The sequence below is a fragment of the Tachypleus tridentatus genome, chromosome 12, assembly GCF_004210375.1.
Source record: "Tachypleus tridentatus isolate NWPU-2018 chromosome 12, ASM421037v1, whole genome shotgun sequence".
Taxonomy (NCBI): Eukaryota; Metazoa; Arthropoda; class Merostomata; order Xiphosura; family Limulidae; genus Tachypleus; species Tachypleus tridentatus.
Window position 1 is genome coordinate 75599406 of NC_134836.1, and position 23897 is coordinate 75623302.

Here is a 23897-nt window from a genome sequence, read left to right on the forward strand (position 1 = left end):
AAAACAACAACAAGTGAAAACAGTCGCGTGAGATACTGAACTCTCAGCCTATGTCCTTGTAGGTAGTAACATCTTACAATTTTATAAATTAATATAATAAACCAATAATACAGCACTAGTTAATGCTATAAGAAACATTAACAAATAGCCTAGTTACCTAGACACAGAAACAGATAATGCGGTGCTTAACATTAACAAACAGTCCACCTGAATATTGGACTTACATAACAGCATATAATTCTGTACATTAATTATGTATGGTACTAACATAGCAGCAGGTAATTTTGTACGCACATTAATAGTATAGATACATTTCTAGCTAACATAACATAAGTTGATATTGCAAGAAGAACCTGAAAATCGTTTATAAAGTAATGTATACAATCGTTATAAAAACAGGCTAACAGTAAACGCCCCCCAGCCCACTCACACATATACTTACGTTAAAACCGTAATTTATAATCTATATAATACATGGATTAAAGTATGTTTTGAAATATTCAGAAACAACGAAATTAAGTAAAGACGACTCAAGCGAACTATTTGTAAATAAACTATTTATACCATTATTTGTGCAATTAATCACAAAGCTCACAATGGGCTATCTGCACTCTGCCCACCACGGGTATCTAAACCCGGTTTATAGCAGGGGGTTTTTGTTGCATTTTGCGCAAAACTACATAAGGGCTATCTGCGCTAGCAGTCCCTAATTTTGCAGTGTAAAACTAGAAGAAAGGCAGCTGGTCATTACCATCCACTGCCAACTGTTAGGCTACTATTTTACCAAAGAACAGTGGAATTGACAATTACTTTTAACGCTCTCACGTCTGAAAGGAAGAGCATATTTGGTGTGACAAGGATTTGAGCCGCGACTCTGAAATTGCGAGTTGAGCTCCCTAACCAGCTAGCCATGCCAAGCCCCTAGAGGTCGGAGTACACAGACATGCCGCTGTGCTAGTAGGGGGGCTATAATGATATGTTATAAAAGAAAACTTATTTTTACTTTCAAAAAGGTCACCAGTGGGAAAGCGGTAAGTGTAGGGACTTATAACGGTAAAATTCGGGATTCGATTCCCTCTGTTAAGCATAGCATATAACTCAATGTGGCTTTGCTCTAAAATAAACAAACAATTAAACAAACAAACCATCGAAAGAATGGATATTACTATTTGCGATATTTTTAATATTAATACATCAGTTCTCTTATAATACGATATTGTCAAACCTAATGTTACACATTGTTTGATGATAACCATTATATAGTTTGTTTTAACGGTAGTTTCAAACCTCTCAGAACCTTGACCTGGTCTTCCATGTATTTCATACTTTATCCTTATCAATAACTTGAATAACACCATGTAACACAAATTTTGTTCCTGGACAGTATGTGTTAGTACTTAATTGCTTATGTTGTAAAAGTACACAAAATAGTAATTATTCTCTTCAAACTTTGCTTTTGTGACCAGGATAATGAAATTTAGAAATTAACCTATTTTCTATATAAAAACGGGCAAATTTGTACATTTTCATGTAACACATGAATCAAGATTTACAAGTATTTATACTAAAGTTATACAAAAATGTTTAGAAGTGAGTAGTTTTTCGAGATTTGCGACTGTAATGTAAATCACTTTCGCGTATCAGCTCCCAAATATAGTCTCCCACCATGTTTTCATTATACGCTCCCAGGTTACGAAAGCAGTGTTTGAAGAGAAAAATCGGTCTTTTCCATTTACTTCCGTCATAAGCAATTGGAAAATAACACTTTCTGCCCAGGAACAGGAAAAAGTAAAAATTTTGTTACATGGTGTAATTTGTTTGTTTGTTGTTAAGCGCAAAACTACACAATGGACTGACTATCGCTACTCTGCAAGCCACAAGTACTGAAATCATATTTTTAGCATTATAAACCAGTACGATTATTACTGAGCCACTAGAGAGTATCATTCTCAAGAATATTTGAATATAAACACTTCCAGCTAATTAATATTATTGGAGCAGCTGTTAGAATTTAAGTTCTTAACAAATCACCTGTATTTTACCTTAGTGATATATACAATATCATATCAACAAAATATCTATAATGCAACCTGTTGTCAGTTCTCATATATAAAAAAAATAGCATCGAACAAGACAGATGTTTTATACAGAGAATAATATAGGAGACGGCAACTGCCTGTTGTAGAATGAAAAACACAAGTGTAGAAAAGGGAGATTTCGGTAGTCATTCGTCTTCAACAAATAAAGAAAATATAAAACTAATTATTGTAGACATAGCCAGATATCATTAATAAAAAAATATATATAGTATCATCTATAGCAAACAATGTCCGGTTTCATTAATAAACAAAATACGATGTTTGCTCTGGCAAATGAAGCTAGACCAGGGGTTGGCAACTCCGTGGCCACTGGCCACATGTGGTCAGCTCGAATTTAGAAATCAATTTTTCTCCATCATTTATTTTTTTATCGCAAATTTGGCAATCAGCAACTGCAATGCCTCACGTCATCGCTAATGTCGCGTGCTACATCACCGCCACAGACTCCGCCCATTTTGTAACGTCAGTCAGGTTTAGATGTTTGTTATCGAGTGTGCGTTGTTTTGCATTGGCTTGGAAATATGTTTTTATTGTGCAAGTTTCGAGTGTTTAAATATATTTTGTTTTTAATCCCATAATATGGGTAATTGGATAATTCGAAAGAATCCAGATGATGGTGAACACTCAGAAAATAAAGACAATTTAATTGATTGTTTGTTTGTTTTGAATTTTGCACAAAGCTACACGAGGGCTATCTGCGCTAGTCGTCCCTTATTTAGCAGTGTAAGACTAGAGGGAAGGTAGCAAGTCATCACGACCCACCATCAACTCTTGGGCTACTCTATTACCAATTAATAGTGGGATTGACCGTAACATTATAACGCCCACACGGCTGGAAGGGCGAGCATGTGACGGGGATTCGAACCCGCGACACTCGGATTAGGAGTCGCGTGCCTTAATCACCTGGCCATGCCGGGCCAATTTAATTGATTCTGGCATTACTGCCGAAAAGAGAATGGCTCGTGAATGGAGAAACGTGAAACGAGAATTTAATGAAAGTTGAAAGTTGTACTGATTGAAGTAAATAATAAACCAGTGTGTCTTTAGTGTTACAAAGGTTTTAGGGATAATGAAGTATACAACCTAAAACAACACTTTAACATTTTTCACAACGAATTTGATGTAAAATTGCCAGTTGATAGCAAAAATCGTATGAATGAAATTAGCCGTCTGGAAGCACAACGTCATGAACATAAGAAAGGCCTAAAAAGATTTTTATCATCGACAGAACTAGTTAGGCAAGCTAGCTTTAAAGTAGCTTGGATCCTAGCCCAAAAAAGAAATCATTTTCTGAAGCTGAACTAGTAAAAGAAATATTGATTGTGGTCATTGAAACTCTGTTAAAGAATTATGATTCAAAAATAAAAGATGATATTCTTCAAAAGGTAAATAATTTGCAATTAAGACAAAGAACAATTGTCCACAGAATGCTAGAGTTAGCGAAAGACATAGAAAATCAGTTGCTTGAACAACTAAAAGGCTGTTTGTATTTTTCTTTAACACGAGATGAGTCAACAGATGATAGTGACACTGCACAGTTGATACTTTAGGTTCGATATGTAACTTCAGATCTTCAAGTAAGGGAATAAATTATGGCCTTTGTGGATTACGAGATCGAACATGTGGAAAAAACATCTTTGAAATATTTCTTGAAATGTCAAAAAAAATTCAATCTAGATTTTAAAAAACTGGTTTCTGTCAAAACAGACCGTGCTCCTTCCATAACTGAAGCAAAATTAGGATTTGTTTCTCTTTAAAAGTAGCATTTAATTGAAAATAATGTGAAGTCCACACTGCCATCTTTCCATTACATTTTATATCAGGAACATTTATGTGCTCAGATGTCTAAAAGTGATGAATTGAGATGTTGATGGACATTGTTGTAAAAAATTGTGAATTATATTAGAAGTGGAAGTCCTCATCCATCGACAGTTGTTTGAGTCTTTAAAGAAAAGCAGTGACTGTACTTTTGATGATCTTACTGATTTTGCAAATGTAAGATGGTTAAGTAGAGGAAAAGTCTTGGAATGATTTACTTCCTTATTTCCTCAAATAAAAAAGTATCTTGTTGAAAAAGGTAAGATTGAAAATTTCCCTGAAATTGAAATTTCGTCATGGCAGTGTGATTTGCACTTTCTGTGCGACATGATGGCTCACCTGAATAATTTGAATACGAAGCTTCAAGGAAGAGGTAAAATAATAAGCGAGCAATCACAGTCTATTCATGAATTTCAATTGAAGCTAAACCTCCATGCGGAACAATTACAAAATAATTATTTGACACATTTTGCGAAGTTGAATAGTTTTCTAGAAAATAATAAGGACTGTGATTTCCCTGACACTAAAGATGATCTCTATGTAAATTGGATTAAAAAATCTATCTCATAAATTTGAATCACGTTTCTCCGAATTTAAAAATTTGATATTGATATCTGAATTTTTTGCACGATTCATTTCAATTTGACTAAGGAAATTACATCTTTTTTGTCTTTAGATAACTGTGGATTTGTAGACGAGATGCTTACCCTGCAAAGTGTAGAACACATAAAAGATAAACAAAAATGTTATATCAGAGAGATGTGGTTCGCTATTCTGATAAATGAGAGTCTTCCAAATTTAAAGATAGCAATTTCAAAATTATTTTCCATGTTTGGTTTTACATCGGTATGTGAATCAACATTTTCTACGCTTGATTTTCTCAAGTCTAGATACAGATCTCGGCTTACTGACATAAATTTAGAGGCAGAGTTAAGATGCTTATTGAGCATAGATATTAAGCCAAATTTCACGAAACTTGTTGATGAAAATCCTCATCAATTTTCACAATGAAGGTTAGTTGAAATGCAATTATTTTGATTAAGCTAACTTTTTCTTCTTCTTTTTTTTTTTTTAATAGTGTAGTCAACGTTGTTTTCATTAGCCACAGTTGTGACCACTATGAAAAATAAGTTACCCACCCCTGAGCCTGACAAAAGTAACGTACGAGCTGTCACCTAGTGAATAATACTATCACTAACCATATTTTTTCCTTCCTTTCATGTTAATGGTGCTTCTCACAATTAATAAATATTAATTCAGTTGTATTACATCAAGAAAATTGTTGAAAAATAAATTAAAGACATCTTAAAACGATATACGTTTCGTCCGGCTTGATATAATTCCTTTTTTCAAAAATACTAAAAAATATCACGAAACTATTTTGATTTTATTCCAACTTTAAACTCAATGATAATCAAATTATAAGAAATTAACAAATATACGACGTTAATATTTAGGATATGTTGCAGTTATTGGCTATTATTTTTTAAGCTTACTTCCTATTATTATTATTATTTTGCAATTTTATTTGCGCTTATCCTAGTAATTTTCAAAAAATATTACCAAATTATCAGTTTAAAAATAGCTAATGTCACTGAAAAGACCTTATCATAGCTGGCAATTAGTGGCGACGACTAACTGACTTCCGTCTAGTCTTTCACTGATAAATTAGAGATGGCTAGCGCAGATAGTACTCGTGTAGCTTTACGTGAAATTTAAAACAAACGAAATCAAACTTTATCAATACAAAGAACCCGATTAAAACGGAATAAGCATAGCATGACATTTATATCAGCTGAAATAGTCATAAACCATTAATCCTCACACTTGTGACTATTTACAATTTTTATTACGATTATTATACTCGTTTGACTGTTCATACGTAATGGATAATAATATACAATGATAAATTGCAGAGGATAAGTGTCTTTGTGATTGCATTGAATACGCTTTTAATTATTGACCGAAAATAACTAATCTTAAGTCGCATATTAATTTAAAATACAATAACAGCAACTCTTATAATAGATAAGTTCTGATTTTAATAGTTACAACACACAGGACCATATTATTAACAGGTTAAAGTTACTTTCAAAATAGCAGGTAACTTTCTAACAGCGTTACAAGCACGTAATGGTGAAGACAATTCATAGGTGGCGTTAAATAAGACGAGAAATTATAGAAAATTTCTAAAATATTCATAAAACAAAATAAAAACAGCTACCAGTAAGAAGTTGTTAAACGATAATCGAAACATCGAGAAAATGTTAGACAAACAAAAAAATAGCAATGTTAAAAATTAAAATAGCATTAACTTAATTATAACCACAATTCCATATGTCGAACACATAATCGAAAATAATTAGATCATGGAAACGACTCACGAAAAAATACCATATCGACATGAATACCATATTCATACTAAATTAATTTTATTTCCATAGTTATATTGTAATACACGTGACACTGTATGATATTCTAAAAATATATATTATTTTATTAACGAACATTTTCTTTGTATCTTTGGTACATTGTATAGAATTATATTTTACATACTACGGTACAGAGTCATTAACGGTTTTTATTATTTTAAATCCTTCTACAACTAGGAGATATGCATTCCATACTCATTGTGTGTGCTGTACATTCATGATAATGGTCTGGATTGCGTTGTGTAAATTATTTTAATATTAGAATCATCTTGTATATTTATTGCCCTATGTTTTTATGTACTATAGCAATTGGGTCGTAACAAAGAGCAATGTCCACAGCAAGATAGTGCCCAATTGACACACATTGATAAATAGGAATAAACCACGGACGTCTTATTTGGCTATTACGACATAATGATGACAAGGAACTCCCCTTTTAGAAAATAAAGTTTGTAGATGGGTTGAATGGATAATAAAGAGCTTTACTACAAACGTACGACATTTCGACAAGCTTTATTAAGAAATATTTATGCCCTTTAATCTTTTAGCACTTTTGTGTGATTTGGACTTTTTTTCAAGAAATTTAAAAGTTAATATACTAGCAGTTTTCTCGTGAATATTGGTACTATTCACGTGAAAGGCTTTTAATATACAATACTTTATAACAAAATGTAATAAATAATTCTAGTTACCAAAATTCCTTGTGTATTAGTTGTGGTTCTTAACGTAAGATTGCTTACTCAGTTTTCTTCTTTTGCAAAAACTTTCGCAATGTTGTTTCTTGGAAATTGACTCATCGATTATACTTTTAATTTATTGTTGTCTAAAGAATGTCTGTAATTGTGTGTGATATTTGAGGATTTATATTCAATATAGTAGTAATAATTTATATGTACTGTTTTATTACAAATTAATTGGGTAAATTTTATAAAATGAAGTCGTAAGTGACATATTTGTCTTCTTCTCGTGCGGAAGCTTACGGAAGTGTGTAGGCGATCGCGAAGTACTTTGTCACTCTGGCTGGAAAAAAACAACGAAACGTTCGTTTCCTAAAAAGGTGTTAATAATAATATTAACTTGTGAACTGGGGAGGACTATAGCCTGTATACCATAGAAGATTTTATGTATGTAAGAGCATTTATAAATACATATTGAAGTTAAATATTATATCAAGTTCTTTTGTTGATATGCTTTACAGCATTACTAGTGTATTTTTTCACAGTTTTTAGATTCGAGATAAAGCTGATTGCCCGACTCATTAAGTTAGTTAGGCCTAAGAATAATAGGACAATAAACAAAACTGAATGAATAACCTAAAGTAAAATTAGATAATTGGTAATTACTAAATTAGTACATAATTATGTAGATTGTAACTTGAAATATTAAAATTGAGGGTTTCAGGAATAGACGTGCATAGCTTTAACTTGTTCAGCTTTTGATAATTACTTGTAATTAAAATTTATATTTTATGTTATATGCATGGTAATAATATAGTTAGTTTATTAAGATTCAATGAAATATTATTGTCGTGTTATTACTACTATTAATATGAGTAGTAGGTAGATGTGTTATAAATAATGTGCTATTTCTTGTTGTGTTCCACTCCATTGCCAGGATATTTTAACATTAAACTGTAATGACCCTAATATGTACTACTGAATACTTGCTTGCTGGTATAACTATTAATACCTTTTCTGTTTTTCTAATGAGTAAATTTCAAATAATCAAAGTTTCTCATCAGTGCCTTCTATTACTTTCCACTACTGGTTTCACATTGTTATTACTGAACACTACTAAAGTGTATCCTTCCTAACCCAAAGAGAAATCTGTAATAAACATTTAATTGTCAGTCTAAACATAAACAATTTTACTACAACAACTCTGGGTTAGTTGCAAAAACATGTTTGTTACAGGAAGACAAGGTATGTATACTTTTACAACAGTTTAAAATTTAAATTATTTCAAACTTAATAAACATAATCATAGTGGCTATTGAACTTAAAATAGGTTAAATGGTATTTACTGAGAAAAAACAAAATGTTAATCTGCTACGTTGGATAATATTTATCGTGTCGATATACCAATAAAACCCGAAACTGTCATAAAATCTGTTATGCTAACTATGTTATTATCACTGTTTCTTAATCAATATCAAATTATTTCACTAATACTTGAAGTTTGAAATCAAAATAGCATATACCAACTGAAGTAGCACAGTTAAGTCACATACACAAATTGCTTACCTCTGATATATATACCTTCACAGTTATGTCATAGTTATTTATAACCCTTGTTGTATTTTTATATTCCTCAGAATTATCCCTAATTTTAATCCCATTTGAAATTCCTGATATTTCTTCTGATCTTTGTGGAGGTCCATGTTAAATTAAAAGTTGTTTTATTTATCAAGTGTATTATATTTACAAATTCATTGCACAGAGTGACTTGAACATGTATATTTTGTTTTATTTACTTCAGACTGTTCTAACCATGAATATTGTTGAAAAACAAGTATGTTTCCTGGCAGTAGTGTTCTTGTCTGCTGTTGTTTATACCCAAGGTAAGAAATATCAATTGTTTTTAGGTTCAGAATTTTCGTAAGTGGTAGTGAAAAACACACAAAAAACTGCTACTATTGTGGTAGTGGTATAGCTTTAAAACTAAATAATTCAGTGTGATGATGCTGGCACTAGTTGTTATTCCAAGTTGGAACCGGAAGATTCATGAGAAATTGTCTCTCAGTTGGTAATATCTACGTAATTTTTGGGATATAGTAAAGTATCACTTACAGAATGTTAAATGTAGGAATATTATTTATGTGAATTACATTGGTAAGACAGGCAAGTTGTGTGTTATTTTAAGTTTTCACACGTTAAACGTATGCTTGTGTTTCCACTGAGTAAGTTTGTTTTTGTTTATCTTTAACTAACAACACAAAATAATCATCATAATAAAATGTGTGTGTATTGTGTATAACAAATAGATATATATTAAGCAGCTTGAACATTATAACTTTAATTAAATGATCTGAGATAAATTGATACTGTATGAATCTGATTTGGTAAAATGCTAATGATGCAAGCAATACAGTAAAATTACAGTGTTTACATCGATAAAATTAACCATTAGAATGTGGGTCTTTTTTTTTTTTTAAGCTAGATTGTGGCTTTTTTATATATTTGCATTCAAAATTTAATTTAAAACTTTTATCGTAAACTAGCTGGGGTGTCCAACCCCTGGATGGAAATTATGTTAATTTATTATTAACGAAATGTTATCTTAGGACATGAAAAGTTGATTCTCTTGTATGCAGTTGTAAAAATGGCTATTAAAATTGCAAAACACAAAATGTGAAATAGCAAATTTGTACATATCTTTACATGGATCCAACAAACATTCATGCCAAAACTGACTAAGATCCATCAACAGGGGTGAAGTAGTGGTAAAAAATGTAGAAAACTCCATTTAAAACAAATAAATTAAAATGCAAAACTGAAATTTTTTATGAATCTCCCCATGGACTCAATGAAACTCTGGACTAAATTCAGTGAAGATCCATCCATAGAAAGTGACTATACATAATTGCAACCAAAGGTAGAAAATCTATCTCCCACCTTGATATGCTGAGATATTAATAATGTTTTTAAAATTCACCAGAGAAACCCCTTTCATTTTTTAATATAGTTATACATACCCACTAGTACATGGGCATGTTTATAACCAACTGAAAGAGCAGATTACATTCTATTAAATCTTAAGCAATGTGCTTTTGTTTACCAGTGCAAGTCACAGTTAATAGGATTTGTTGCTTGTGAATGTACCTAATCCAGTTATGTGAATGGTTAAAGAATTTTTATAACTATTCATAGCTAACTTAGAAAAACTGAATAGCCATACTAGTTTTAGGACATATAATTTTTTTTTACTGTTAACATGTATTTGAAAGCTACATAAATTTTTATTTGAACAACCAGAGTTGTGGGGAGGGAAAGGTAAGGCTTAGCACAGTTGAGCTGGTGAGTCCCAAGATCATACAAGTTATAAGCTATATTTGTTTTGTTACAACAGATAGCTGGTGGGTTCTCTGTGTGGCTTTCTGGTTTTCACAGGGCAATACACTGCTTGTTTAGAAAAAGAAATTTCAAAGCACCTTTGAGAAGATTAACATTTGAAATTGTGAATTATTTTATGTATCGTTAGTGTAGTGTAGAGAAAACAAGAGAGAAGTCTTGGCAAATATATTTGTTCATTTAGGAGATTCTATAAATTATGTTAATGAAATATAAAAACTGTAAAATGAAAATAACTTTTTATCTTTGGCATTTAAATCACATTTCACTTAGACTGAAGTCATAAATTCACTGACAAATCTTTAGTAAAAAATACTTTACTAATATATCTGAGCTTTTGTATAAAATATTTGTAATGTTTACTGAAAGCTTGCCAAGTTTTGTAAAGATACACATGGTACAGTAAAAAAATACAGTGTGTATAATTTGTTAGATACAGGATTGATCAAACTGACTGAACCTGTAAACAAATGGTTAAATCAGTAATGAAACATAATCTAGTAAATGCAATTATATAAAAGGTTTTGATAGTATGAGCTATATATGTATTTGACGAGCCAAGTTTCAGTTCCTACCTGTTCATTATACACATGGTCAATATACAGAGTGGACATTTGGTAGTAAAGAGAACTAACTACAATGTTGGAGCAATAAGATAGGATAAATATTGTGAGATAGTAAGACTTACACAAGTGACAATAGTTGTGAATATATATGTAGCAGTTACAGTAATTAATGTTATATACATCACTGACATCGTTTTCAGTAACTAAGTGTAGGTAAAACTAATAATGGTTATGATACTGTAGTTATTATTGTTACTTTAAGAATCTGTTGAGAAATAAAGCCGTAGATATAGTAGTTTTGAAAGTGTTTGGGTATGCTATAAAATTAATTATACAATCAGGGATATTCTGCTGAACTGAATAAATCTTGTTTGTGAAATATATTGAATGTACAAACTTAGTCCATGAAATCTAAAACAGTGGAATATAATTTCTTTCTAAATAAGCTATGAGTAATAAACATCATAAGTTTTGAGAACAAGTTGTATTCACCAGATGAAACTTTATAACTTCAAGGTTAAATGTTACTATTTTATTGAAAAGTTTAAATGATCGAGTATATTTAGATCTCAGTACCTTATTATGTAGAATTTCACTGTTAAGTGTGTGCTTAATGTTAAAAATACATAAGATATAAACATGGATGTAGTACTGATTATCCAGGTGGAACAAAAATAAACCAGAAATTAAAAACAGAAACTACATGATATCTTCTGATTGTTAGGTACCTCTTGTCCACTCGCTGTCATAAATTAATGAAATGTACAACTTTCCTTCAATCTACTGTAGTTACACTAAGCCTACTGAGTGTAAAGATAGTGTCCTAAACTCATGACTGTGGTTGTTGAAAACTTGTTTGTGTGAAAGATGTCAGTTGTTATTCCATTACAAATGTACTTCAACTTTAAAATGCTCAGTTTGAGACTTTTGATCATCTTTAAAAACATTCTGCTATATTGATCTAATTTCTAAATAAAAATCTAAGTATACCAACTCTGATGAATTGTGAACCTCATAACAGAAACAGTTGTGGATTTATTTTATTAGATTTGTTAAAACTACATGAACCGAGGTCACCTATAACTGATTAGGTAGAACTACATGAACCGAGGTCACCCATAACTGATTAGGTAGAACTACATGAACCAAGGTCACCCATAACTGATTAGGTAGAACTACATGAACCAAGGTCACCCATAACTGATTAGGTAGAACTACATGAACCGAGGTCACCCATAACTGATTAGGTAGAACTACATGAACCGAGGTCACCCATAACTGATTAGGTAGAACTACATGAACCGAGGTCACCCATAACTGATTAGGTAGAACTACATGAACCGGTGTTACTTGCACGTACTCTTATCCCAATCATAAATTTCAGAGCTGTTATAACTGTATTAAGGATACTTCTCTTGTATCTTATACCACTAGGCCATGATTGAATGTGTCATGTAGCATTTAGTTTCATACTGTTATGTATGCTTATAATTCAGTTGGTGTTAAAGTGAGAAGATAAAGTAACTACAAGAATGTATTAAGAAATTATATTAAAACAATGTTTTGTGACCATAAGATGTCATCATTGTATTTCTATATAAAAAAAAAAAAAAGGAACATAAAACTTTCCAATCTTTGAAATATACTTGGTATAGGGAACATGTTCTATACTGTGTTTACATCTCTCTGTCAATCTGTTTGCAGCTCCAGAAAAGCTAACGTCAAGTCAGTGTATATCAAAAAAATCATGTGGTGAGTGTATTACAGCTCATCCTGATTGTGCATGGTGTTCTGATGAGGTGAGACTTTTAATTTTTTTTTATCATGTATGTAATTAATCCTTAATTTTTTTTCATAAGTAAAAAAATGTCAGTGTATGTGTATGTACAAGCACATAATTACTGTTGTATTTCAGAAAATATAGAGACTAGACTGAGAAGTTTTGCAAATGTTTGAAATAAAGCTGCAGTAATAGATGTAAAAAATAAGGTGATCGTGTAGACAAGTTTTCATGTTGAAACTTTGTAGAATGGACTGCAACTGTCTGTTATAGAAAAACAAGTGTAGAGGATAATGGTTTATACTTCTGCCTTTCATCTTCAGGTCAGTGTGGGTGTAGGTGTTGGTCTTTTATAGTATCCTGGTGGATTGTGGACAAAAGGCGGAATACTTTCGAAACATCGTCTTGTACACTTGTGTCTTCACAACAGACAGTTGCGGTCCATTCCATAAAGTTTCATCATGAATACTCTGCCTAAACAATCTATCAAAAAAGTTTTCACATTTTAATTTTTATGTTCTTGTACATAATGAACGTTGTTGGGATAAAGATTCAAAACTTCTTTGTTAATGTGTTTAATTAAGTTAATATTTGTAATTACTTAATTTTTTATAGATGGTAAATATTGCTTTTACAGTAGATAAAATCCTGCAGTGGGTTAATGGTGAATTTACAGATCTGCAGTGCTAAAACCTGGGGCTCATTTCTCTATCTGCACTCTATCCACATATCACACAATGGACTGAAAATATGACCGGTATAGAGAGAAACAGTGCATTTTGATAAATTTGAAAATAATATTTTTGGTTGTAAGAAAATGAAGGATTACATGTAATTCATATGAGTAATTTGTAAATTTATTGTCAGATACATAATTTGTTGTTATCATATGAAGAAAATTGCTTAAGTGAATACACCTGTATTTCTAATGTAGAAATTTGATAGTAATGGAAGTCGGCGATGTGACACGATTGGTAATTTGATTGGCAGCTGTCCTCGTAAGGAAATTGTTCATCCAAACAGCAAGATGGAGAAAGTTGTGGTATGATCACTAGAATGTTTTATCTAATAAGAAATGTGGTGATACGATCACTAGAATGTTTTAACTAATAAGAAATGTGGTGATATGATCACTAGGGTGTTTTAACTGATAAGAAATGTGGTGATACGATCACTAGAATGTTTTAACTAATAAGAAATGTGGTGATACGATCACTAGGGTGTTTTAACTGATAAGAAATGTGGTGATACAATCACTAGAATGTTTTAACTAATAAGAAATGTGGTGATACGATCACTAGGGTGTTTTAACTGATAAGAAATGTGGTGATACGATCACTAGGGTGTTTTAACTGATAAGAAGTGTAGTGGTATGATCAGATGTGTTAACTGTTTAAAACAAGTTTGTAAATTGACATAAATTTCACTTGTAGCTTGCTGTTTAGTAGGATTTATTGGGAAATAAATTGAATAGTTTCTAATAGACTTCAAATATTTAGTATTTATTTTTCAGATATATTCATTATTTCACTTGTTAATTAGCTTAGAATGATAAAAAATACACAAATATAATGCACAAAACGTTTATGGGTTTTGGAACCTTTAAAATTTCATATTTTGTAAGATAGAGGTACAGGAACAATGGGAATTACATCAGAAATATGATATATTATTTAACAAGTAAACATTTAAATACAAGAGAAAAAACAGTACAAAATTAAATTATAATGTTTTAATGATCTGTCTTTTAACATTAATATACACATATATATATATTAATAAACATAATTAAGACATTAGCTTACACTTTAACTACCTAATAAAATATTCTACTTTTAGGAATTGCTTAGTTAATATTGTAATATGCCTGACAAGACTTCACATTTTTAGTTTCTACATTCTTGTACATAAATGTTGTTATTGGAATAAAGATTCAAGACTTCTTTCTTAACAATAATTTATTTTCAAGAAAAAGAGATACCTGTTTGGTACTTTTCATGACAAAGTTAAGTTCACTCTTACCTGGAGAATCTTTATATTAATATTAAAAATATTCACAGCCTGTACATTATAAAATATTAGTACATATTGCTAACAGGTTTAAGTCATATCCTTGTGTTTATCAGGACAAAGAGTTAAGTGATACAGGAGCCAGGGAAGAAGATGCTGTCCAAATTAAGCCTCAGAGAATTAAGTTGAAACTCAAACCAAGTAAGTTGGTGACATCTTTGTTTTTACGTATGGAATTAAATTTCTTATTAGCAGTGCATATTACTTGTTTGATGTTTAGTTTGAATGAAAATATTTCTTTATCCTCAACTAAACATTCAAAATAACTAACAGTAATAATAACTATAATAATCTAAATAACACCTCATGGAATGTTCATCTTGTACCTATTAAAGTGTCTATAGATTAACTCTGGAGGTTGGATCTGTGGATTGACAAACACCAGTTTTGTCATTACACAAACAAGCTAGTAAATTAAATTGTATGAAACCTGTAACAAAGTTTTAAAGGACTTGGAGGTAAAAAAAATATTGAATTTAGTCTTGCTTGATTTCGATATTCTGAAATTCATGAAAGTCCATTAAAAAAAAACAACTTTCCTTTACTCTTAGGTCATTCTTTTTTGTTATTAGTCTATAAATCTTACAGTACACAAGGTTTTTGATAATTAAACTATATTTTTTTTTTATTCTAACAACACTATGTGAAGCTTGGTTACAATCATTAGTCTACTTGTGTATAAAGAAATATGTCTATCTAATTTCTGCTTATTTTACATTTATTAATTTTATGAAACAGAGATGTTTATTTCACGTAATTAGTAATTATCTAAAATCAGATTTCACTGCACAACACTATAGGCATATGGACTTCTCATTTTGATATATTTGTACTTGGTTACTTGTTTCAGAGTAATATTTCTGTAAGTCTCAAAAAAAAATGTGTAACATAAATCCAGTATCATAAAACCCTAAATTAAGTTTAAGAACACTGAATATTAAAGTGTTGTCTATCTTAAAAAAACTTAGTCAAAATATCAGTTGTAAAGACAGGATGAATTTTTAACTCCAAATAGATCTGAAAGAAGCCCTACATATTTCAAGTGTAATTTGTTGATATTTAAACTGAAAAAAATGCTTATTTTTATTGTTGTTTTTGTGAAAATACCTTTGTTATAAAAACATTAAGTTAGACTTTTTAAAATTTTATCAGCAGTTTTGTTGGAAAAGAACTAAAAAACTCCCAACTAAAAGCTATTATTATTATCAAACACAAACATATTTTGTTCTTATTATGGGCTTTTTCCATGTAAAAAGCATGGTATAAATATATTTGTATTGATTTAATAACCTTTAATGTATACAATATCTTAAATGAATATCACATCACACTTATTTTAATGATCAATTTAAACCTGTATCCTGTAATTTTCACTTGTGAAAAGATATGTGAAGGACCTTTGTAACACACATTCAACTTTACATTTAGTGTTATCAGTTTTCCTTGTGTAATTGAAGGACAATCATTATATCTAGAACACTAAATGAAGCCTATATTATAATTGTACACATTTTTTAAGTCCAAATAATATTGATGCCTTTACAACCTTTTTACTAAGTGCTATGTAAGAAAAATGTAAGTAATGTTTCCTAAGTTTCTACTCTCTATGTTCTTACGTTTGTGCACCTGTTCAACAGTTTTTACAATAGCCAGTAAGACAATTCAGTACTTCAGTTAGAACTAAATATCTTCAAAATCGCAGATAATTTATGAAGAGCCTTATAAAGAATCTAATTCTTTTGAGCCTTCTCTAGCAGAATACCATTTTCAACGATTTAGATTTCTGTAAATAAACTAGTTATTTCAAGTCTAGACTTGAAGATTATTTCATGCTCCACATACAAATTAAACTTTAGTATGAAAAGGATTCAAATGCATCATAAAGCATTTCTTTTGATCTTCTATGTGAATGAAATCTACAGACGTCACATACATACCTATGTCAGTATGCTAGTCACATTATTGGTCACTGTTTTAGTAGAGCTTGTTTACACTCTGAAGACCACTGAAAGGAGGAGAAACTTTAATGCAGACCATTTCTTAGTGCTTAAAATGTCCCATTACTGAAATGGTTAACTAGTTGTACTATGAACGTTACAGCTCACATCTCCTTCAATAATAGTTTTAATGACACAGAAGAGAAAATGGCATGTTTTAGTAATATCTGTGTACAAAGCTCTGTTCCTCAACTGATCTAGATTTGAGAAACTGACTGTTGATGGTTTGTCACACTTTGCTAAGACTAATATTTTTTTATAAAATGAACTGATTAAATGTGAATTTGGCAGATAATAGCTGAAGGAAAATTACTAGTCTAATACATAAATCTATTTGTTCTGAATGAGAGGCTGTAGAAATTGTACACTTGTATAACCTGAAGAAAACAAATATAAGTCAATTCATTATTGAATGTACTGATAATATATCTCTGGTATATAAGTGTTATCTTTGTAGGTTACATAAAATGCAGTGCCTACTTCATTTTAAGTATATCTGTAAACTATGTCAACAAATTAGACAAATATGTGAACAAAAGAACTGTGAAGTGGCCACTTAATGAGAATATACAGCTTAGATGATAAGCAAGCTGTAGTATGTAACTCAGTCAACGTGCAGGTAGGAAAACGATATTAGGTATGCTGTTTGTGTGAGGATTTTATGATAATTGTTCATATTTTGGGGTCTGTGAGATTCTTGAAACTCGTAATGTGGAAGAAATTTTTAAAGTATGTTAGAATGTTGTGAATTCATTTTCTTTTTAATCATTTAATTTGGATCTCACTTGCTAGTGAACAACAACTTTATTCAAATTTTTATAATTTGGATTTTAAAAATCTTGAAAAGGATACTTTTTTTTAATACTAATTTTGTCTTTAATCACAGTTCTGATAAATTTGAAACTGCAGCTAATCTAAACATGATTCATGTGTCTTTACATATTAGTAAAAAAGATAACCATTTTATTTCTTTAGAAAGTCCATTTTCCTTGAACGTGGACTTTCGACAAGCAGTGGACTATCCAGTAGATCTGTATTACTTGATGGATCTGTCCAAGTCAATGGAAGATGACAAAGATAAACTGGCAGCCTTGGGAAATCTACTAGCTACTACAATGGGAAACATTACTACCAATTTTCACCTGGGTTTTGGGTCTTTCGTAGATAAGGTTGTGATGCCTTATGTCAGCACAGTACCTGAAAAGTATGTTACCAATAACCATCTTACACTCACTTTATTTGTTTTCATTGTAACACATTCAATTTAAAAGTAAGTACATAAAACCTACCTATTAGAGGTGACAGTGTTGCCATAGCAATCAGTCAAAATATTTTTAGGTAATAGGCCTGCTTCTATAGGCACATACAGAATAAACTTGGCTAAGCCTTGTGTTTTTTAAAAGTAATATTTAACAAATGGATGTCTTTTGTATATTATATATGTTGTATCACCTTTCAGACTAAATAGATGTTTTTATCCAAGTAAAGTTTGGTTTAGATTATTTATTATAGTAGTTTTATCATAAATATTTCCAGTGCATCTCACCCTTACTCTTAAGTGACTTGTCTATGTACATTTTTGTTGGGTTGCTTTCATGGTGTCAACAACTGTGTCATTTCAAAGTCAAAATGATTTTGATGTAATGCAAAGCATATTTGAACTTAAATAGAATTTTTTACTCTTCCACTTGAAGTATTGTTGCTTATGTCACAAAAATGTATAATTAAAGAATTTCTCAACCTTGGATAATCCTGTTGTTAACAGGGGTGTTGGGCAGTAGAGAAATACCTGGTTTATCATGCCCAGCATAGATGTGTGGACCCAAGTGATAAATAAACAGTTAATAGAGAATAATTCACCTGCTAGGAGTTCCATCTGGCTTGAAAATTCATATAACTAGGGATAGTCTGGATATCAGAGTTGAACCTAAAGCAGTATTGTATCAAATAAATTTCAAGGATATATTTGGTTCATCCTAATGCTGATAAATTTGATAAGCTGTAATTCAAAGATTACTTCTATGGTTCTCAAGAACAAAATGGTAACTAAAACTGGTTAACTAACTGTACAAACCAGTTTATCAAACTAACTAACTCAAAATTCAAAGAACATGATTCCCCTGTATGGTAGAAATAATGATTTCTGAAAATATAATTGATATTTAATTATTTTTAAAAAGAAAAATTTCTCAAAATTAGACAAATTTGTTGTGTGGAAAACAGAAAAATGATGATAGGTCAAAATATGAGACCACATGGAAGACCTCTAAAGAAAAAACGGATCTGAAGTCACAAACTTGTTGTATAAGATGAGTATCATTTTGCTTGACTTCTAAAAGCATGAACACTGACTCTAACATAAGGAGAAGATAGGACTTTTAAACACTTCAGGAATTATTTGATACAATTTTAGTGCCTTCAGGCAACAGACTTAAAATAGAACACTTGAGAAAAGCAAAAACAGACAAGTACGAATTAGGACTAATTTATAAACCTTGCTTCTTTGTACAGTGAAGACAAACTGACGTAAACAAAATCTCATCTATTAATACATTTTGTATCTCTGTCATCATGAGAAATATGGTATATATATTTCAAAATTGAGGGTTCATGTGAATGTTTAACCACCTAGTTGACACAGTTGGACATAATACCCTAAATACATTGATCAGTAGTAAGGGCTGACAGTATAGCCACAGAATCTCCCTGCATGCAAGATGCACAAGATGAAAAGGTCTTCCAAAGAAGTTGTAAGATTTTCAGTATTGTTATCACTAGCAGATAATGTTGACTTCAGTATTGATACTAGACAAAGTTGAGAGCAGGATTGTCAGTAAGGAAATTTGGCTTAAGGTGGGAAACCAGGATTTGTACTCATCCTTCTGGCACATGGTTATTATAACTTTTATGGAATATCATATAATTCTTGTGCTACTCTATTCCTTAACAAATGTTAATTTGAAAACTCCAGTTTCTTGAACTTGTCTTAATTGTGTGACTACAGCACAGGTTTTGTGATACAAGTGGCAAGTTGTTTTTAAGCTAAAGTTGTTAAATAATGTTTTGTTAGCCTTTCCTCTTATATTTTAAAACCATGATTGTTAGTTTGTTTTCTGTAACATTTTTAAGTCCTCAGTGTATTACTCCATAACTATGCAAATTTTCTTTTATATTTTTTGTGTGAAAATCCTCCAAGCTCTACATTAAAGTATTTTATTGACAAGGTTTTACATAAACATTGTTATAATATGCTTTTCTAGACTAATAGAACCCTGTACAAATTGTGCCCCTCCCTATGGCTTCAAGAACCACATGCCTCTCAGTATTAATACTGATCAGTTTGAAAAACAAGTTAAAGCTGCCAGAGTGTCAGGGAATCTGGATGCTCCAGAAGGTGGTTTTGATGCCATAATGCAGGCAATTGTTTGTCATGTAAGTTCTTCATTGTTTGTCTTGGAAGTTCTTTATGTAAATTGTTGTTGTACAAGTTCTTCATTGTTTATTGAGCAGGGAGGAAGTAATGAACAGGATAAAATGTATATCTTAAAACCTTTACATTAAATTATTTTGTAAATTTGTTCTCTCTGTCTATTTAGGATTAGCTTATTTACTGTGCATGTTCACACTTGAGGCAACAAAAGCAATGATTTGAAGGTGGTGGATTTCCTCTGCCTCTGATTTAAAATTCCTTTTTTGTGATTATTTGAAGGGGGTGTATGCATCTTATCATAAAAAATCTCACAAGATATAAGTAGCTTTTGAATTAGAGCCTATTAGGACCATAATCAATAGTGTCATATTGTGTTGTTAATATGTGCTGTATGTAGCTCTAAAGTGATAAAATGTAAATCTCTGGCTGGCTATTTTTTTAAACCTTGATAATTAATATTAACAAGATTGTTTACAACTGTTAGGTCTTTCTCACCTTTATGTGCAAATACGTTGCTTTAGATAACCTTGTTAATTATTTTATTCATTACATTGTAACCACTTTTTTACTATCATCAAAATAAACATTTTTCAATCTTTCCATGAAATGCTGAAAGATATGTTTGTAATTAAATTGTATATTAATGTATGTTTATCCAGGAAGACATTGGATGGAGGGACAAATCAAGAAAGATGTTGATGTTTTCGTCAGACAGTGGGTTTCATTATGCTGGAGATGGGAAGGTTAGGAGAATTCCAATTGAATATTTCTTAGTACATAATGGGATGTTTCTTGGTTGTTTTTACATGTTTTATATCAATTTTAAGGCATATAAAAAGCAGTAATAGGCTGTGAAAATTGAATTTTAGTGTCCTGTGTAAGAAGTACAAAAGCCAAGTAGTCACACATTCATCACAGTTATAAACTTTGTCATCATTGGCAGTCCTTTTGTAATCAGAGATGATGTGGGGTGGGGTGAAACCAATGTTTGGATTGTCAGCTGTGCTTCCAGTGCTTGTGTGATCAAATCCCAAAATTTCTGGTACAGTTCTTTTCCCAAATGTCGCATTGTACTGTGCAAGGAGAAACTGTAAACAAGGTGTATCTCTAACTGTGGCTGTCCTGTGAGACCTTCACCCACTTTGGGTGTTTAACCTCCAAACGACCATGATGGATTTGGTGAGATCATTGGCTGAGATCTTCTAGTTCATAACAGGTATATCAGCTGTGATCAGATGATGCTTTATTGCAGCTTTGGTCCAACTGTCCACAGCTGGCTAAAAGAAAGTTCTTCATAAAGTAAAATCTTCAGGATTCTGTGTTCTGGAAGACAAATCACGTGATGAACCCATACTTTCTGTGCTGAGGATATCGATAGTCTTCAAGACTTCCTCATTGGTGATTTGGACTTCCCAAGATACATTCAAGATCAATCTGAAGTGTCTGAGTTGTACACTAAATAATCTCTGTATATGACAATAAGAAAGTGTACTAGCCTCCACTGAGTACAGCAGAAAACTGAATATCACAGATTGGTACAATTTGAACCTGATTTCTGGTTGTATACCATGTTGTTTCCAGACACAAATAAAAGATGTAACCTATGATTTAAGAAACATCTGTGTAAAGAAAGATGTTGTCTATTTGTTGAAGGTTTTGTGTGTTGTTAACATTTTTACATTTAAAATGTGTAGAACATTTTAAAGTGTTTAATTAATGGTCATACCTTGATTTTAGTTAAGTTTTTTACAGTTCTTTAGATATAAATTTTTACACATGGAAAAATAAAAAAAAATTTTTTGTTTACTGTTAGAGCAGTTAAAACCTGACAATGAATCACCTCTAAACAATAAAATACATACTTTCTATAAGTTTACACAAGTGAGAATATTATGACAGACTAAGAGCATGAGAAGTGACATCTGGTGGAGAGTACAGTTGGTAGGAAAATATAAACTTTTTGACACCCCCAAATATTTTGATGCAAATTTATCATTTTTTCTCTTTTTAAATAGTGTGAAATATTATTCATCATCAGACTTTTTTTTGTGTGAAGTTGCATTGTGTTTTTCATTAAGTCAGTATTTTATAGTTGCTTCATTATTGAAGTTTTAATTTAAACTTGTAATATGACATGTTAGATATTTTTTCTTGTTAATATGTAAAAACCCACAAAGATGATGTGTTCAACTTATAAAAGTATTTGATTCCATCTGTCTTTGTTTGACTTTAAAATGTGAACCTTTCTATATCATTTGCTTAATGTTGTCAAGAACCAGGGATGGATTAATGGTTAGTGTATCTGGACTTTAAATTCAATAATTCATGGTTTATGTCCCATTACTACAAAAATGCACTACATAATTTGGGGCAGTCGGTGTATTGTAAGAGCAATAGTCAAATCTAACTAGTGAATTAGATTAACCCAGGGTGCTGTTGACTGTGTCTTTTCTGGTGGATTAATTTAAAATTAGGGATGATAGCCCTTTTGTAGCTCAGTGTAAATAGTAAAAGTGAATGAACTGAGAAACACACATCTTTATTAAAGGGAACATATTTTGTGCTTAAAATGAGGGAGGTTAGTATATGTTTGTCTTTAATAGAAAACTGTGTCGTGTGTTCAATTAAGATTAGAGGAATTGTAGATTAGCTTTATAATTTTTATTCCTTTAAAAAATAAAATCAATACAGAAAAGTAGCATTTAGTATAGTATAACTTTGTCAGCCTAGTACAATGAAGAATAAATTTTGTATTTTGCACATAACAATTCACAGTCGAGCTTCTTTAGACATTGTACAGTTAAACATTAAATAATTTTAGTTCCAATAATAGGATCATTGGTATATTTAGAGGAGAGGTAGGTATTGTACTGATCGTGGATGTGTGATTCTTTATTTTGTTGGTTACAGTTGGGAGGAATTGTCAAACCAAATGATGGCAAATGCTACCTGGATGAACATGGAAACTACAATATGAGCACTCATCAAGACTACCCATCCCTTAGTCAAATTAACATGGAAGTTAAAAAACATAAAGTGAATATTATTTTTGCTGTCACTAGTGACCAGCTGCCAGTTTACAAACAGCTCAGTGAACACCTTGAGGGTTCTACTGCAGGAAAACTGGAAAACGATTCTTCTAACGTCGTGGAACTGGTGAAGGACCAGTATAATGTAAGTTGTTTTTGAATGTGTCATGGTTTTTTATTGTTTGTTTGTCTTCATCTCAAACCTGATCACTTGAAAACAAAAGGTGTGCTTTATATAAGTAGGGAAACTTCAGTAAGTGAAGATTGCAATAGTTTATGTAAAAACCTTTCATGTGCTACATGTTGTTGAACTTCTCAAAATGTGGTGGTTTTATTTTCCACAGAAAATCACATCAACTGTAAAACTCCAAGACAATGCAACAGCTGGTATTATAGATATTAAATATTATTCATCTTGTCTTGGGTAAGTATATTTTCTTTCAAGAAAGTGTGTGTATTATTTTCAAATATTGATGGGTAGTAATACTTAATCAACTGGTACTTGGTTTTAACTGATGATCACGTAATATCATATATAGTATCTTAAAAATCCACTAGATTTCTCTGTCATATATTATTTTCTTGCATTTTTTTCGTATTAATGAT

The 23897-nt window shown here is 31.1% G+C and overlaps 1 protein-coding gene across 2 annotated transcripts in view; it reads left to right on the forward strand.

Annotated features, from left to right (window-relative positions):
• The first annotated feature begins 7091 nt into the window (after positions 1-7091).
• LOC143233660 (integrin beta-PS-like) overlaps positions 7092-23897 on the forward strand; it is a 43109-nt gene continuing 26303 nt past the window's right edge. The window contains exons 1-10 of one of the 2 annotated variants that reach the window (XM_076470128.1): positions 7092-7477; positions 8828-8909; positions 12690-12784; positions 13700-13807; positions 14892-14976; positions 17808-18036; positions 20093-20264; positions 20922-21005; positions 23173-23436; positions 23636-23715. In XM_076470128.1, the coding sequence (XP_076326243.1) occupies positions 7472-7477; positions 8828-8909; positions 12690-12784; positions 13700-13807; positions 14892-14976; positions 17808-18036; positions 20093-20264; positions 20922-21005; positions 23173-23436; positions 23636-23715 (1205 nt within the window). In that variant the 5' untranslated portion in view covers positions 7092-7471. The remainder of the gene's footprint in view (positions 7478-8827; positions 8910-12689; positions 12785-13699; positions 13808-14891; positions 14977-17807; positions 18037-20092; positions 20265-20921; positions 21006-23172; positions 23437-23635; positions 23716-23897) is intronic. The other variant, XM_076470129.1, reaches the window with a different exon arrangement.